This window comes from Melanerpes formicivorus, unplaced genomic scaffold, assembly GCF_026170545.1.
Source record: "Melanerpes formicivorus ecotype bairdi unplaced genomic scaffold, bMelFor1.0.p_v2 SCAF_14, whole genome shotgun sequence".
NCBI classification, from domain to species: domain Eukaryota; kingdom Metazoa; phylum Chordata; class Aves; order Piciformes; family Picidae; genus Melanerpes; species Melanerpes formicivorus.
In genome coordinates this window covers 417,658-431,321 of record NW_027142366.1, presented here as the reverse complement: position 1 = coordinate 431,321, position 13,664 = coordinate 417,658, and the positions used below count along the sequence as shown (strand labels likewise).

At 58.9% G+C, this 13,664-nt stretch overlaps 1 protein-coding gene across 2 annotated transcripts in view; it reads left to right on the top strand.

The window, feature by feature from the left end:
* LOC137445066 (Na(+)/H(+) exchange regulatory cofactor NHE-RF2-like) overlaps window positions 1-12,996 on the top strand; it is a 41,961-nt gene extending 28,965 nt beyond the window's left edge. For both annotated transcript variants that reach the window (XM_068146477.1, XM_068146478.1), the window contains exons 3-7: window positions 2,111-2,287; window positions 4,064-4,217; window positions 6,194-6,237; window positions 6,892-6,954; window positions 9,500-12,996. In XM_068146477.1, coding sequence (XP_068002578.1) covers window positions 2,111-2,287; window positions 4,064-4,217; window positions 6,194-6,237; window positions 6,892-6,954; window positions 9,500-9,658 — 597 coding nt within the window. In that variant the 3' untranslated portion in view covers window positions 9,659-12,996. The remainder of the gene's footprint in view (window positions 1-2,110; window positions 2,288-4,063; window positions 4,218-6,193; window positions 6,238-6,891; window positions 6,955-9,499) is intronic.
* Window positions 12,997-13,664: the final 668 nt, after the last annotated feature.

Here is a 13,664-nt window from a genome sequence, read left to right as displayed (position 1 = left end):
GGGAGCTATGCTGCTCCCTGGCTCCTTCTGCCAGCTCTGTAGGCCAGCTGTCTGGCAGACATTCTGTCCTGCTGGTAAAATTTGAGGCAAAGAAGGTGTTAAGCACCTCTGCCTTTGCCTCATCTTTAGTTCCCATGTTCCTCTCCGTGTCCACCAAGGAAGAGAGGTTGTCCTTGCCCTCCTCTTGCCACTCCTGTATGTGTAGCAGGATTGCTTGTTGTCCTTCACAGCAGTGCCAGGCTGAGCTCCAAATGGGCTTCTGCCTCTCTAATGTTTTTCCTGCAAGACCTAGCAACATCCTTACACACCCCATGGCTCACCTCTCCTTCCTGCCAAAGGTGATACCTCCTCTTTTCCCCCTTAATTCATTCAGAAGCTCACTGCCCATCCAGGCTGTCTGCCCCAGTGGCTTCTCTTCAGCACATTGGCACAGCCTGCTCTGAGCCTTCAGGACTCCTTTCTGGAAGCAGCTGCAGCCCTCCTGGGCCCTTTGTTTTTTAAGGGCTGTTTCCCAAGGCACCTTCTGAGTTAGTGCTTAAGTAGCCTGAAGGATTCTCATCCTCTGACTTCACTATGGCCCTCAGCAGCACATCTCTGCCTCTTTCAAACACCTCCAGGGATGGGAATTCAAGCACCTCCCTGGGCAGCCTGTGCCAGTCAAAGAATCATAGTGATAGAATGGTTTGGGTGGGAAGGGACCCTTAAAGCTGATCTGGTGCAGCCCCCTTGCAGCAAGCAGGGACAGCTGCAACCAGATGAGCTGCTCTGATCTCCTGGACATCAGCCATGGGTACCCTCAGCTCCCACAGCCCTTCCTGGGCTTTGGAGCACCACTGAGGGCATTCTGCAGGAGCAGCCCCAAGGTGCTGCGTGCGCGTGGGGCTGGCACAGGCAGGACCAGCCCCTGTGTGGGAGCCCTGGAGCTGCTGCAGGAGGGAGAACATCTCCAGGCATGCTATGGGAAGGAGCAGAGGGTTGGTGTTGCACGGTGCCTCTTGGCCAGGGCAGGAATGTGGAGGAAATTGCTGCGTGGGTTTTTGCTGTGAAAGGAGAGAGTGGAGGAGATTGCAGCATGAGGTCAGGTCTGTGGGCAGGAGGTGTTTGTGTTCATGAAAGATCAAAACTCAGCCACAGGGAATGTTCTCCTGCAGCCACAGATGACAATGGAAACCTCTGTCCCTGAGGTGGCTCCTGCCATGGTGCTGAGCTGTGAGGTGGTGCTGCCCAGTTCATGGCAGGGCTGGTGGACAGAGGACCAGGCTGGGGCCAGACTGTGCTCAGCGGTGCCCAGGGGCAGGACAAGGGGCACTAGGCACAAACTGGAACCCAATAGGTTCTGTCTGAGTAGGAGGAGCAACTTCTTTGGTGTGAGGCTGCTGGAGGCCTGGAGCAGGCTGCCCAGAGAGGCTGTGGAGTCTCCTTGTCTGGGGAGCTTCCACCCCCCCCGGGCATTGTGACCCTGGGCAAGGTGCTGTGGGTGCTCTGCTTTAGTGGGAGGGTTGGAGTGGATGATCCCCAGAGGTCCCTTCCAGCCCTCCCTGCTGGGGCTCTGTGACAGCAGCAATAAAGGGAACATAATGGAACCTGTGGGCTGGAGGAGACCTGAGGTTTGCTGCTCCACCAGCCCCCCACAGAGCACTGTGCAGCAAACTCAGCCTTTCCATTCTACTAGGAGCCATCAGCCATGGGCTTCATCAGCCCAGCCCCTAGACCCCCTGCTCTGGAGGTGCTCAGCCCCACGGGTGATGCTGGTGTGACCCAGATCAAGGCCGAGGCAGTCAGGCTGCTGCGGTGCCTTGAGGAGCGCCAGGGCTCGGCTGCTGCTGGGGGCAGGTCTTGGTGGCTGGGTGGATTTTGTCTGGGCTGCTGCTTCTGGTGAAGGAAATGGATTTTTTTGTTTTGATTTTTCTGGACTGCCTTTGGACAATTGATTGTCTAAAATAGGCTCAATGAGAGGAAATTCATTTGTTAGGCTGTCCCCGCTCGGGGGTCGGGAGGACGAGGTGCAGATACGGAGCTTCCTCGGGGGCTTTGTTCCTGGCTCCGTCTGTTCTAGAGCAAGCCCCAACCCATCCATCAAGGCTTTTGTCTCCCCTCCTCCTTCACCCAGGATTTAAATGGGCAGAAGGATCTGTGCCCACGTCTCTGCCACCTGAAGAAAGGTCCCAACGGCTACGGCTTCAACCTGCACAGCGAGAAGTCGCGGCCGGGGCAGTTCATCCGCTCGGTGGACCCCGACTCACCGGCGGCCAGAGCGGGGCTGCGGCCCCAGGACCGCCTGGTGGAGGTAATGCTGGGGAGGCTTGGAGCATCTCTGCCTGGAGAGGCTCTTGGGGTGTCCTTGGCACACGCCACAGGGGTTCAGTCCTGCCCAGCCTGGCGGGAGCAGCCAGGTCTCGTCCCGGTCTCGTGGGTTGGGTCAGGGCTGCTGGGAGTGGAGAGGTCTTTGGGAAGCCTGAGACAAAGCTCCATCCCTGACATTTCCTATCAGCTCCCCTCTTACTCCCCTGATGCCCATTGGACTTGTGTGGGCACTTGGGCAGTGGCTTTGTGGCCCTCAGCAGCTCGTTCCAGCCAGGCACTTGTGGGTGCTGGTGTCTGGGTGGTGTTGCTACCTCTAGTTGGCATGAAGGAGGGTGGCAGTGGGTGAGCTGCTGCCCCTGTGTCCCCTTGGGCAGCAGGATTCCATGGACAGATGGAGTGCCTGGTGAGTGCTTTGGCTGGAAGAGTCTTTTAATGTCCTGGAGTCCAACCCTTACCCCAGCACTGCCAGAGCACCACCACCCCATGGCCCTCAGCACCACAGCTCCAGGGCTCTGAAACCTCTCCAGGGATGGGGACTGCACCACTGCCCTGGGCAGCCTGGGACAGGCCTGGACAGCCCTCAAGGGGAAGAAATTGAGAGCTGGGGTTGTTCAGCCTGGAGAGAGAAGGCTCCAGGGAGACCTGGTGGTCCTTCAATACCTAAAGGAAGCTGGAGGCAGAGGTTTTAGCAGGGTGTGGTGGGGTTGCCCTCCCCTCCCAGCACCCCCAGCAAGCCCAGGTCAGCAGCACTGGGGGGCATCAAATATTTATCCAAGCCCCAAAGAGCAGAGGTGGAGGAGATCAGGTTTCTGAGCTCTCCAGCTCACCCTTCACTGCTTTGTGTGTGCCAGGAGCTCTGCCAAGCTCTGATAAATAAATAAGAGGAGCCTGGCTGTGACACTGCGCTGCCAGGAGCGCTGCCACCGGCCTCCCGCTGCTCCCAGCATTAAACTTTCAGGTGCTGGGGAAGAGAGGCAGCAGCTCCCACGGGGCTGCAGAGCAGGGGACTGCCTGGGCCTTCAGGACTCCCTGGGGCTGGCTTCTTCCAGGAGTGCAAACTCCTTTCCCCTCTGCAGCTGGCAGGAAGGGCCATGGCCTCATTGCCACGGGAGGGTTTGGGGTTCACCCTGAGGTGAGGACACCTCCATGCCCCTGCAGCACAGAGATGAGACTCAGCTCCTAGAACAGGAGGAAATGGCCTCGAGGTGCACCAGGGCAGGTTTAGACTGGACACAAGGAACAATTTCTTCACTTTGGGTGCACCCAAAGCATAGGTGGGGTTTGGAATCACTGGGGGCAGCCAGAGCATTTCAGCAGGACATGGTCTGAGGCCTGTGATGCCTGAAAGATGTTTGGGGTGAGGGCAGAGCTGGACCTATGCAGTAGCATGAAGGATGCTCTGGCAGAGGTGGTGTTGGGGTGGTAGGAGCCCATGGCTTGCTCACAAAGGGGGAGGAAAAAGCCTGTAAAGCCTTCCTGTCATGCAGCCATAGGCTCATGGTGGTTGGAAAAGGCCTCCCAGCTCATCCAGACCAACCTTCAGCCCAGCACCGCCATGGCTATAAACCAAGCCCCGGAGCACCCTGGCCGCACGGTTCCGGAGCAGCTTCGGCCAAGGGGACTCCACCACCTCCCTGGGCAGCCAGGGGTTCAGAAAGGCCAACTGCATGCTTTGGGTGGTGAGGAGGCTGCTGCAGGGGTGTGAGCTGGGCCAGCTGTGCTGGGCACCCAGGGCTGGCTGCTGATGCCCTCTCTGCAGGTGAATGGGATGAACGTGGAAGGGCTGCGGCACTCCGAGGTCGTGTCCCACATCAAGGCCAGGGAGCACGAAGCCAGGCTGCTGGTGGTGGACCCTGAGACAGATGATTACTTCAAGAAGCTGGGGGTGACCCCCACAGAGGAGCACACCAAAGGTGAGGCTCTGGTGGCTTTCCCTGGCTGAGCCTGCACTGTGACTCAGCAGCCATGGGTGGGATTTGGGATGGCAGGGAGGGTCTCATTTCCTTCTGTCTCATCCCTCAGTGGCTTCCTGAGCACCACCCAGCTGTTTGTAACCGTGAGAAGGTTTCCTACTGCAGCCCCACAATAACTCCTGATCTTCACAGAGTGAAGAATTCACTTGGGAAACTGCTGCCAGTGTGGCTGAGGCAGAGGGTGGTGGGATGTGTGATGATGGGGAGCTGGGTGAGCAATGAGCCCACAGAGGGATGTCCAGGTGGGACCAGTCTGTCTGCTTGGGCTGAGAAGCTTATTGGACATCTGTTCCTTCAGCACCTCTGGTTTTGGCTGCAGCATCCATGCCCTGGGAGGCAGAGGGTCTGGCACTACAGAATGACAGAATGATTTGGGTTGGAAGAGACCTTTAAGGTCATGGAGTCCAAGCCTTACCCCAGCACTGCCAGGGCAGCACCACCCCATGGCCCTCAGCACCACAGCTCCAGGGCTCTGAAACCCCTCCAGGGCTGGGGACTGCACCACTGCCCTGGGCAGCCTGGGCCAGGCCTGGACAACCCTCATGGGAAAAAATTGTTCCTCATGTCCAACCTAAGCCTCCCCTGGGGCAACCTGAGGCCATTGCCTCTTGTCCTGTCCCTTGTTCCTTGGGAGCAGAGCCCAACCCCACCTGGCTCCAGCCTCCTCCCAGGGAGCTGCAGAGAGCAATGAGGTCTCCCTCAGCCTCCTCTTCTCCAGGCTGAACACCCCCAGCTCCCTCAGCTGCTCCTCCCCAGCCCTGTTCTCCAGACCCTTCCCCAGCTTCATTCCCCTTCTCTGGACCCCCTCCAGCCCCTCAATGTCCTCCTTGGGGTGAGGTGCTCAAACCTGAGGCCATGATTGAAGGTGTGGCCTCTGTTTTCATGCCATGGTGATCACAGGGGTGGTTCTTGCAGGAAATGTTTTCCTTGCAGCTGAAACCTGGCAGAGAAAGCTGCCTGTCCACTCCCCAACCTGTTGTGCAGCAGCTCCTGGCTGGGGAGGGAGTGGGACGCTCCCCAGCCCTGCTGCCCCTGGCTGAATGGGCAGCTCTGTGCTCCCAGCGCAGCTCTGTGCTCCCAGGACAGCTGTTCCTTATCTGATCTCCACCCTGGATGCTCAATGGGGAGGTTTGTGCAGAGAGCTGAGGGCAGACAATGCTGAGAAGAAGCTGCTGGGGCAGGAGCGGTGTCAGATGCTCCTCGGTTCAAGGAGGAGCTGGGGCCAGAGCTATCTGCTGGCACCAGGGATAAAGGAGCCCTTGTGCCCGGGGTGGGGACCCAGCCAGGGCATGGGTGGCTGCAGCTCTGCAGCTGATGACCAATTCTGAACCTCATCAGAGATCCAGAGTTGGGTCTGCCTGGCCAGGGGTGGCACCTGTGGGGGTGATGTGCCCTGGGCTGTTCTGTGGTGTGCTTGCAGGACAAGAGGAAATGATAACCACACTCTTTAGTCAACCTGCTGGGACCTCAGCTGACAAAGCCTTGGAGCTGACCCAAAGCACCTCTGTGTTTAGCCAAGGAGTGTTGTGGGTGTTGGTCTTCCAAGGAACAAGCCATAGAACAAGAGGAAATGGCCTCCAGTTGTGCCAGGGGCAGGCAGTTTCTTCCCTGGAAAGGTTCTCCAGGCCTGGCCCAGGCTGCCCAGGGCAGTGGTGCAGTGCCCAGGGCAGTGGTGCAGTGCCCAGGGCAGTGGTGCAGTCCCCATGCCTGGAGGGGTTTCAGAGCCCTGGAGCTGTGGTGCTGAGGGCCATGGTTGGTTGGTGCTGGACTCTCCGCACCATGGGTGCAGAACAGACTTTGCAAAGTGGACTCTAAGCAGAGAGCCTCCAGGCAGTGCTGAGGGGCTCTGCCTTGGGCCCATGGCCACCAGTCCCTCCTGAGTGTACTGACCATCTGATGCCACCCTGTGCCCACAGGTGTGGTGCCTCAGCCCATGACCAATGGATCTGCACAGACTCAGGTGAGGCCTTGCCTGCTCCAGGATGCTCTGATACCAGGGTGCTGCCTGGGCAATGCCCCAGCTCGGGGGGGAGCATGCTGGGGGGTTCAGGAGGGGTGTGGGGGAGATGCCAAGCTCCTGGCATGCTGGGTTCCCTCGGCTCCCACCTTGGCATGATCCTGGCACGAGGGATGCTCATCAATGGCCTCAGGCTCCTGTCCCCTTGGCTGCTGTGACCCAGCCTGGCCGCTGCTGGTGGCCCTGAGCTGCTTCCTGCTGCAACTGCAATTGAGGGGTGGGAGGAGGCTGCTTCCAGCCCCATTCCAGGGCTGTCCCCAGTGATGGAGGGAGGAGGGCTGAGGGCCAAGGTGTGCCCAGCAGGGGGGTGCAGGAGAGCAGTGGCAGCCAGGCACCTCCTGTGGGCAGGGTCAGCTCCAGGCTCTGTTTCTGTCCCGGGACACACCAGACACAGCACTCTGCTGCTCAGGGGGCTGCAGTGAGCTCTGCCCCCAGGATGGAGCAGTCCTCTGCCTCCTGCCTTCTTTTCCTCCTCTTTTGGTTTTGCTTCTTTAATTCTTTTTTCCTCTTTTTTTTCTGCTCCCTCTCCCCTTTGCCCTTCCCTTTGTTCCACTCCTATCTCTGTGCAAACTGAACTAACCTTTTCATTTCTGATAGCTGAACGGAGGATCCACATCTTCATCTCACAGTGACCTTCAAAGTCCTGGGAAGGAGTCAGAGGTAAACCCCCAGGCCCTCCCCCTCCCATTCACACAGCCTAGCAGGTACCTCCCTGCCCCATGGTGCTGCCCAGTGCTGCCCTTCCAGGCACTTCACTTTTATCTCACAGGGGCACTCTATCCATCCAGAGTTTTCTTTCATCCTTTGCATGATGGATGCAGACCTGGGGCTCCACAGTTCCAGGACAGGGAACTGCTGGAGAGAGCCCAGGGGAGGCTCCAAAGCTGCTGAGGGGCCTGGAGCAGCTCTGGGAGGAGCAGAGGCTGAGAGCCTGCAGAAGAGCAGCCCCAGAGGGGAGCTGAGCAATGCTCAGCAAGAGTTAAAGGCTGGGGGGCAAGAGGCTGGGGCCAGGCTCTGCTCAGTGGTGCCCAGGGACAGCACAAGGGGCAGGAGGCACAAACTGGAACCCAGGAGGTTTCATGTGAAGAGGAGGAGAAACATCTTTGCTGTGAGGCTGCTGGATGCCTGGAGCAGGCTGCCCAGAGAGGCTGTGGAGTCTGGAGAGCTTCCAACCCCCGCTGGGCACTGTGCCCCTGGGCAAGCTGCTGTGGGTGCCCTTCTTTGGCAGAGGGCTTGGACTGGGTGGTCTCCAGAGGTCCCTTCCAACCCCCCTGTGCTGCATCCTGTGAACTGGAGCCATGAGCTGTCAGCAGCTGCTGGTTCCAGTGCAGAGGTGACCGCACTGCTGGGTCAGTAACCCCTGCAGGTGGCTGGGCAGGGGCTCAGGCCCCTGGGGATGACAAAGCTGCTCTCCAGAGATGTTCTGAGCTGCCAGAGATGTTCTGAGCATGGCCTCTGCCAGCAGCAGGTCTCATATGAATGGGAGTGAATCCATGCTCAGCCCTGGCTCCAGGCTGTGCTTGTCCCATCGGTCAGCCTGACCTCAGGGAGGAGGTGGCACTGCCCCAAGCTGAGCAGAGGAGGAGGGCACAGGACAATGGCAGCAAGGTAACTGGTGCTCTGTGGGGCAGTGACTCTGCTCCAGTGGTTTGAGGGAAGGTGTCAGGGGAAAGGAGTCTACAAGAGCTTTGGATCTTCAGTGTAATGACAGTGAGGAGCTGCAAGGCACAGGGCAAGAGGTGGAACTTGGAGCCCAGAGGGCAGGAGGAGCAGAGCTGTGAGTTTCCAGAGGCCACACATCTGATCAGAGGCTAGAACACCTCTGCTGTGGGGACAGGCTGAGGGAGCTGGGGCTGTTGAGCCTGGAGAAGAGAAGGCTCCAGGGAGACCTTAGAGCAGCCTTCCAGTGCCTGAAGGGGCTACAGAAGAGGTGGGTGGGGAGGGACTTTTGACAGGGGCTGGGAGTGACAGGATGAGGGACAATGGTTTGAAACTAGAGCAGGGGAGATGTAGATTTGACATCAGGAAGAAGGTCTGAGGGTGTTAGGACACTGGAGCAGGCTGCCCAGGGAGATGGTGGAGGCCTCATCCTTGAAGGTATTCTAGGTCAGGCTTGAGGGGGCTGTGAGCAGCCTGCTCTAGCAGCAGATGTCCCTGCTGGCTGCAGGGCTTGGACTGGATGAGCTTTCAAGGTCCCTTCCCACCCAAACCAGTCTGTGTTTTGATATCTTTAAGGTCTTTTCCACCTATGACTCTAGGACAGCTGGAGCAGGAGTGCCCATGCAGCTCCTCTGAGCACCCAGAGCCCCTACAACACCCCAGGCACCAGGGGTGGCCAGGAGCCTGCAGCCCAGCATCCCCACTCCTCTAGGGCCGTTCAGTGCGACCTGTCCTGCTCCAGTGGCTGCTGCTGCCCAAGGGCAGTGGTTCCTCTCGTGGAGTCACCTCTTGGCTGTTCCAGAGAGCTCTCTTCTACCCCTGCCCCAGAAACCAGAGTCCCTGTGGGTGGCAGGGGTTTGGCTGTGGCTCTTCCCCCAGCTCCTTCAAGCCACCACCCTGAGGAGTTTGCATTCCTTAGGCAGAGCAATACTGGAGCCACTGTGGGAGGCCTGCCCATGGCTATCAGCAGGGCTTGTGAAATCAGGGTTTGGAGTTTCATCTGTGTGGTGGAGCAGCCATGTGAGCAGGCAGGTTTGAAATGTTCCCTTAGAACTCAAGGTCCCCCTGGTATGTGCTTGTCCTCTGTGGGCATGACCATGCAGCTCCAAGCTGCACAGTCATGGCCACTGAAAAGGTGCCAGGCTCTGCTCAGTGGTGTCCTGAGCAGGACAAGGGGCACGGAGCACAAACTGGAACCCAGGGACCTTAAAGCTCATCCAGTGCCAACCCCCTGCCACGGGCAGGGACACCTCCCAGCAGCCCAGGCTGCTCAGGGCCTCATCCAGCCTGGCCTGGAACACCTCCAGGGAGGGGGCAGCCACAGCCTCCCTGGGCAGCCTGTGCCAGAGTCTCCCCAGCCTCCCTGGGAAGACTTTCTTGCTCCTCTCCAGCCTCCACCTCCCCTCTTAGTGTCACTGCCAACCTAGCCCTCCCCTGGCAGAGCCTGAAGCCATTCCCCTGTGGCTGGGTGGAGGTGCTGCAGCACACCATGGCGCTGGTGGGGCTGCTGCCAGGGGCTCAGCTCTTCCCTGCCTTCCCCACGCAGGATGGAGAGCTGGAGAAGAAGGATCCCTTCGAGGAGAGCGGGCTGAGCCTGAGCCCCACGGCTGCCGAGGCCAAGGAGAAGGTGAGGGCCAAGCGGGTGAAGAAGAGAGCTCCCCAGATGGACTGGAACAAGAAGAAAGAGATCTTCAGCAACTTCTGAGCCTCCTGGGGGCTGCCAGCCACTGCCCTGCCCCGGCCCGGACCCTCCTGAGGGGCCTGCGCCCTGCCTCAGTGAGCTGCTTTGTGCTCTGCCCTCCGCCGGCCGCCTCTCCCCGGAGCGCCTCAGAGCCCTCCCTGGTTCTCTTCTGGGTTTATCTCCTTCTTGTTGCTATTTTTTATGATTGTTGTTGCTGTTACTGTTGCTCACCAGCGATTCTCCTCAGACAAATGCGACCAAAGCTCCTTTCCCTGCTTGCTCTTGGCCCCGGCTGCCCACCGTCCCCTGTTCCTCTGAGAGGGCCCTGGGAGAGTTCCCTGCCTGCAGCCTTGAGGCTTCTGTTGCCTTTTTGAATTATTGTTATTATTATAATAATTATTGTTTGGGATGTTTGTTGCAGGGGTGTCCCAGGCTGAGCCCCATGGGATGCCCTGTGCCCCCACTGCGGTGGGCACCCGTGGGGTGGGGTGGACCTGGCCCTGGCATCCTCCCTCCAGCAGCTTGGCTGCAGCATGAGCTCCTCACAGGATGGGACAAGGACAGTGGCTGGGGATCACTCTTGTTGGCTTTGCTGTTGAGACAAGCAGAGGAGGATTGTTGCCTTTGAGGTCACATCTGCTGCCACTCAGTGCTGGAACTTTGCTCCCCACCAGTGACTTCTGCCCCAGCAAGAAAAGTCTCCTTTTGATCCCTGACAGCTCTGCAGAGGGGAGAGGGCAGGACTCAAAAGCAAACCCCACACCCAGTGCCACAGCTCTCACCATCTGCAGCTATTGATGCGGTGGAGGAAGGTGGGGAGTGGGGCAAATCCTGCCCCACTGGTGCTGCCAGCCTGGCTCCAGCAGCCTCCTGAGAAGAAGAGAGCTGTGAGATGCCACCAAACCTCCTTGGACAGACATGGAAGCCTGCACACTCCGATGTGTCTCCAGGGAGGAGCACAGGGATCCAGCTCTGGCTGTGGGTTCGGGCAGGAGGGCTCAGCCATGGTTGTGTCTGGGTCCTGAGGCAGGGTCTGGGTCCCATCTAATTTGTTCCTCCTGGCTTGGGATTTGATGCCTCCAGCCTGTGAGCCGCTCCATGGGCAGGGAGGGTGACTGAGAGGTCTCCATGGGGCTGGCAGGGGTGGGCAGTTGCTTTGGCTTTCTGTGGAACACCAGCTCCTGGTGTCAGAGCCTCAGCGCTACAGGGGAAGCTCAGTTTGGCTCCTTACTGCTTGCCTTGGGCTGGCAGTGAGTACAGGTGGCTAAGCTGAGCTCCAGCCCTCTGGGAGGCTGCAGAGGTCAGGTACCAGGGCAAGGTCCTGGCTGTGATGGGGCTGATCCTCCCTCCCATGCTCCAGCAGCTCCCCAAGCCCATCGGGGGGTGGATTCAAGCTCAGATGCCAGGGCAGCAGTGGGAAGGGACAGGGCACAGCAGGGCAGTCAAGCACAGCGATCCCTGGGACACCACAGATTCCATGGGGGGGCTGGAGGGGACCTCTGGGCATCACCTGCTTCAGCAGGGCACCCACAGCAGCTTGCCCAGGGGCACAGTGCCCAGGGGGGGATTGGAAGCTCTCCACAAGGAGACTCCACAACCTCTCTGGGCAGCCTGCTCCAGGCTCCAGCACTCTTCAAGTGAGGAACTTCTTGTGGGTGTTGTACACCCAGAGCTGTGGCTTCACAGCCAGTGGTGGACAGGAACAGATTGCCCAACGGTGGGGCTGAGGCCCCATCCCTGGGGACACTCGGAGTCGAGCTTGCTGTGGCCCTGAGCAGTGTGCTCCAGGTGGAGGCGTCCCTGCTGGCTGCAGGTGGCTTGGACAAGAGGCCCTTGGAGAGTCCCTTCCAGCCCAGTGGATTCTGTGGCTTTGCCCTGTGTCCCTCCAGCCCTCTGCTGTTACAAGCTGGTGGCTTTGGGTGGCACTCAGTGCTGTGGGCATGGGAACAGCTCTGAGTGATTTTCTGCAGCATTGAGCTAACAGGTGCCTTGAAGAACCATTTCCTGCTCCACAGCAGCAGGTTGCAGTCAGCTTGGGGCAGAGGGACTGCACCAGGGGAGCCCAGGATGTCTAGCTTAACCATGGGAAGCAGCTGATGCTGGGAGCTGGCTGGCAGGAGAGCATGGAGAGCCTCCATGGAGCCTCCATGGAGATCAACTCTTTGACAGTTGTCTTGCAGGAATGTTGATGAGCTGAGCAGGGTGAAAATAATGACTTTGGAGAGGAACTGGTGCAAGTGCTTGGCTATGGGGACAGGAATGGCAGTGGGATGACAGCTCAGGATGTGGGAAGTTGGCATCCATCCAGGATCTTTGTGATCCAGAGGAGGGTCACAAAGATGCTCAGGGGGCCTGGAGCATCTCCTCTGTGGGGACAGGCTCAGGGAGCTGGGGTTGTGCAGCCTGGAGAAGAGAAGGCTCCAGGGAGACCTTAGAGCAGCCTGCCAGTACTTGCAGGGGCTCCAGGAGAGCTGGGGAGGGACTTGTGACAAGGGCTGGGAGTGACAGGGCGAGGGGTGATGGCTTTGAGCTGGGAGAAGCTGGATTTAGATTGGACATCAAGAAGAAATTCTTGCCCAGGAGGGTGGTAGGACCCTGGAGCAGGCTGCCCAGAAAAGCTGTGGAGGCTCCAAGCCTGCAGGTGCTCAAAGCCAGGTTGGATGAGGCCTTGAGCAATCTGCTGCAGTGGGAGGTGACCCTGCCCAGGGCAGTGGGGTTGGAACTGGATGATCTTTGAGGTCTCTTCCACCCCACCCCACCCTCTCCCTGGCTAATAGGATTCTGTGGTTCTCTCCTCCCCTTCTCCCACTTCCCAGATCTGCTCTTTTTCTTTCGTCCTATGATCCCTCAGCTGTGGTTGGAGCTCCTCTCAACCTTTGGGAGGAGCCCTTCTGCTGTGCTGTTGCTTCTTGTGCCTGCATAGCCAAGCCCCAGGCAGTGCCCTGGGCTGTGCAGGGCAGAGTGTTCCCTTTCCCCCTCTGCTCCCCGATGCATGTCAGGGAGCAAGAGCCACTTGTAAGCACCACGGAGCCTGGGCTGCTGCAGTGGAAAGAGAGGGAGGGGGGAAACAAAGGGTGGTGCAGTTTGGTCTTTGTCTTGCCTGCAGATCAAAAGGAATCAGGTGTGCAGATGTGTACTGATAAGATTCTAAACTCTTAATCTCTGCTTAGGCCAAGGAGCTGCTCCTGGTGCAAGCACTTAGTGTATCCTGGCATCTGGTAGCTCCCTCCTCATTATCCAGTTCCTGTACATGTAACTTGGGAAAGAAAAACAAGTAACAATCCCTGAGTGTGAGGCTGTCAGCTGCATGCTGCAGGCCTCCTGCACCTGGCACTGGCAGTAATAAACTCGGGTTGCCCACAGCCTGGCTCCTGCTCTGCTCCTTCTGCAGCAGGGACTCGGTGCTTCACCAACCTCCCTTCCTCCCCTGAGCCTTCAGAGCTGAAGGCATTCCTTTGAAGCTCTACCATGAAGCCAGTGCTGCCCTTTCTTGGAAGGATGGAGCACAGAGGGTGCTGCTGTCCTCTGCCAGCTGCTGAGGCACCCAGGGGCCTGGCTGCCATGGCCACTGGAACCCTTGCTGGCACACAGAGCCCTGGCGCCTGCATCCCCAAAGGGCACTTGGGTGGTGCCCTCCTGATCCTGGCTTCTGAAGCCTTCAGTTCAGAATCCCAGCGGGGGGGGGCTGGAAGGGACCTCTGGGGATCACCCAGTCCAAGCCCTGCTCCAGCAGGGCACCCACAGCAGCTTGCCCAGGGGGGGTTGGAAGCTCTCACAGTATCACAGTATTGCCAAGGTTGGAAGAGACCTCGAGGATCATCGAGTCCACCCTGGCACCACAGACCTCATGACCAGACCATGGCACCAAGTGCCACATCCAATCCCCTCTGGAACACCTCCAGGGATGGGGACTCCACCACCTCCCTGGGCAGCACATTCCAGTGGCCAACAACTCTCTCAGTGAAGAACTTTCTCCTCACCTCCACCCTAAACCTCCCCTGGCACAGCTTGAGACTATGTCCTCTTGTTC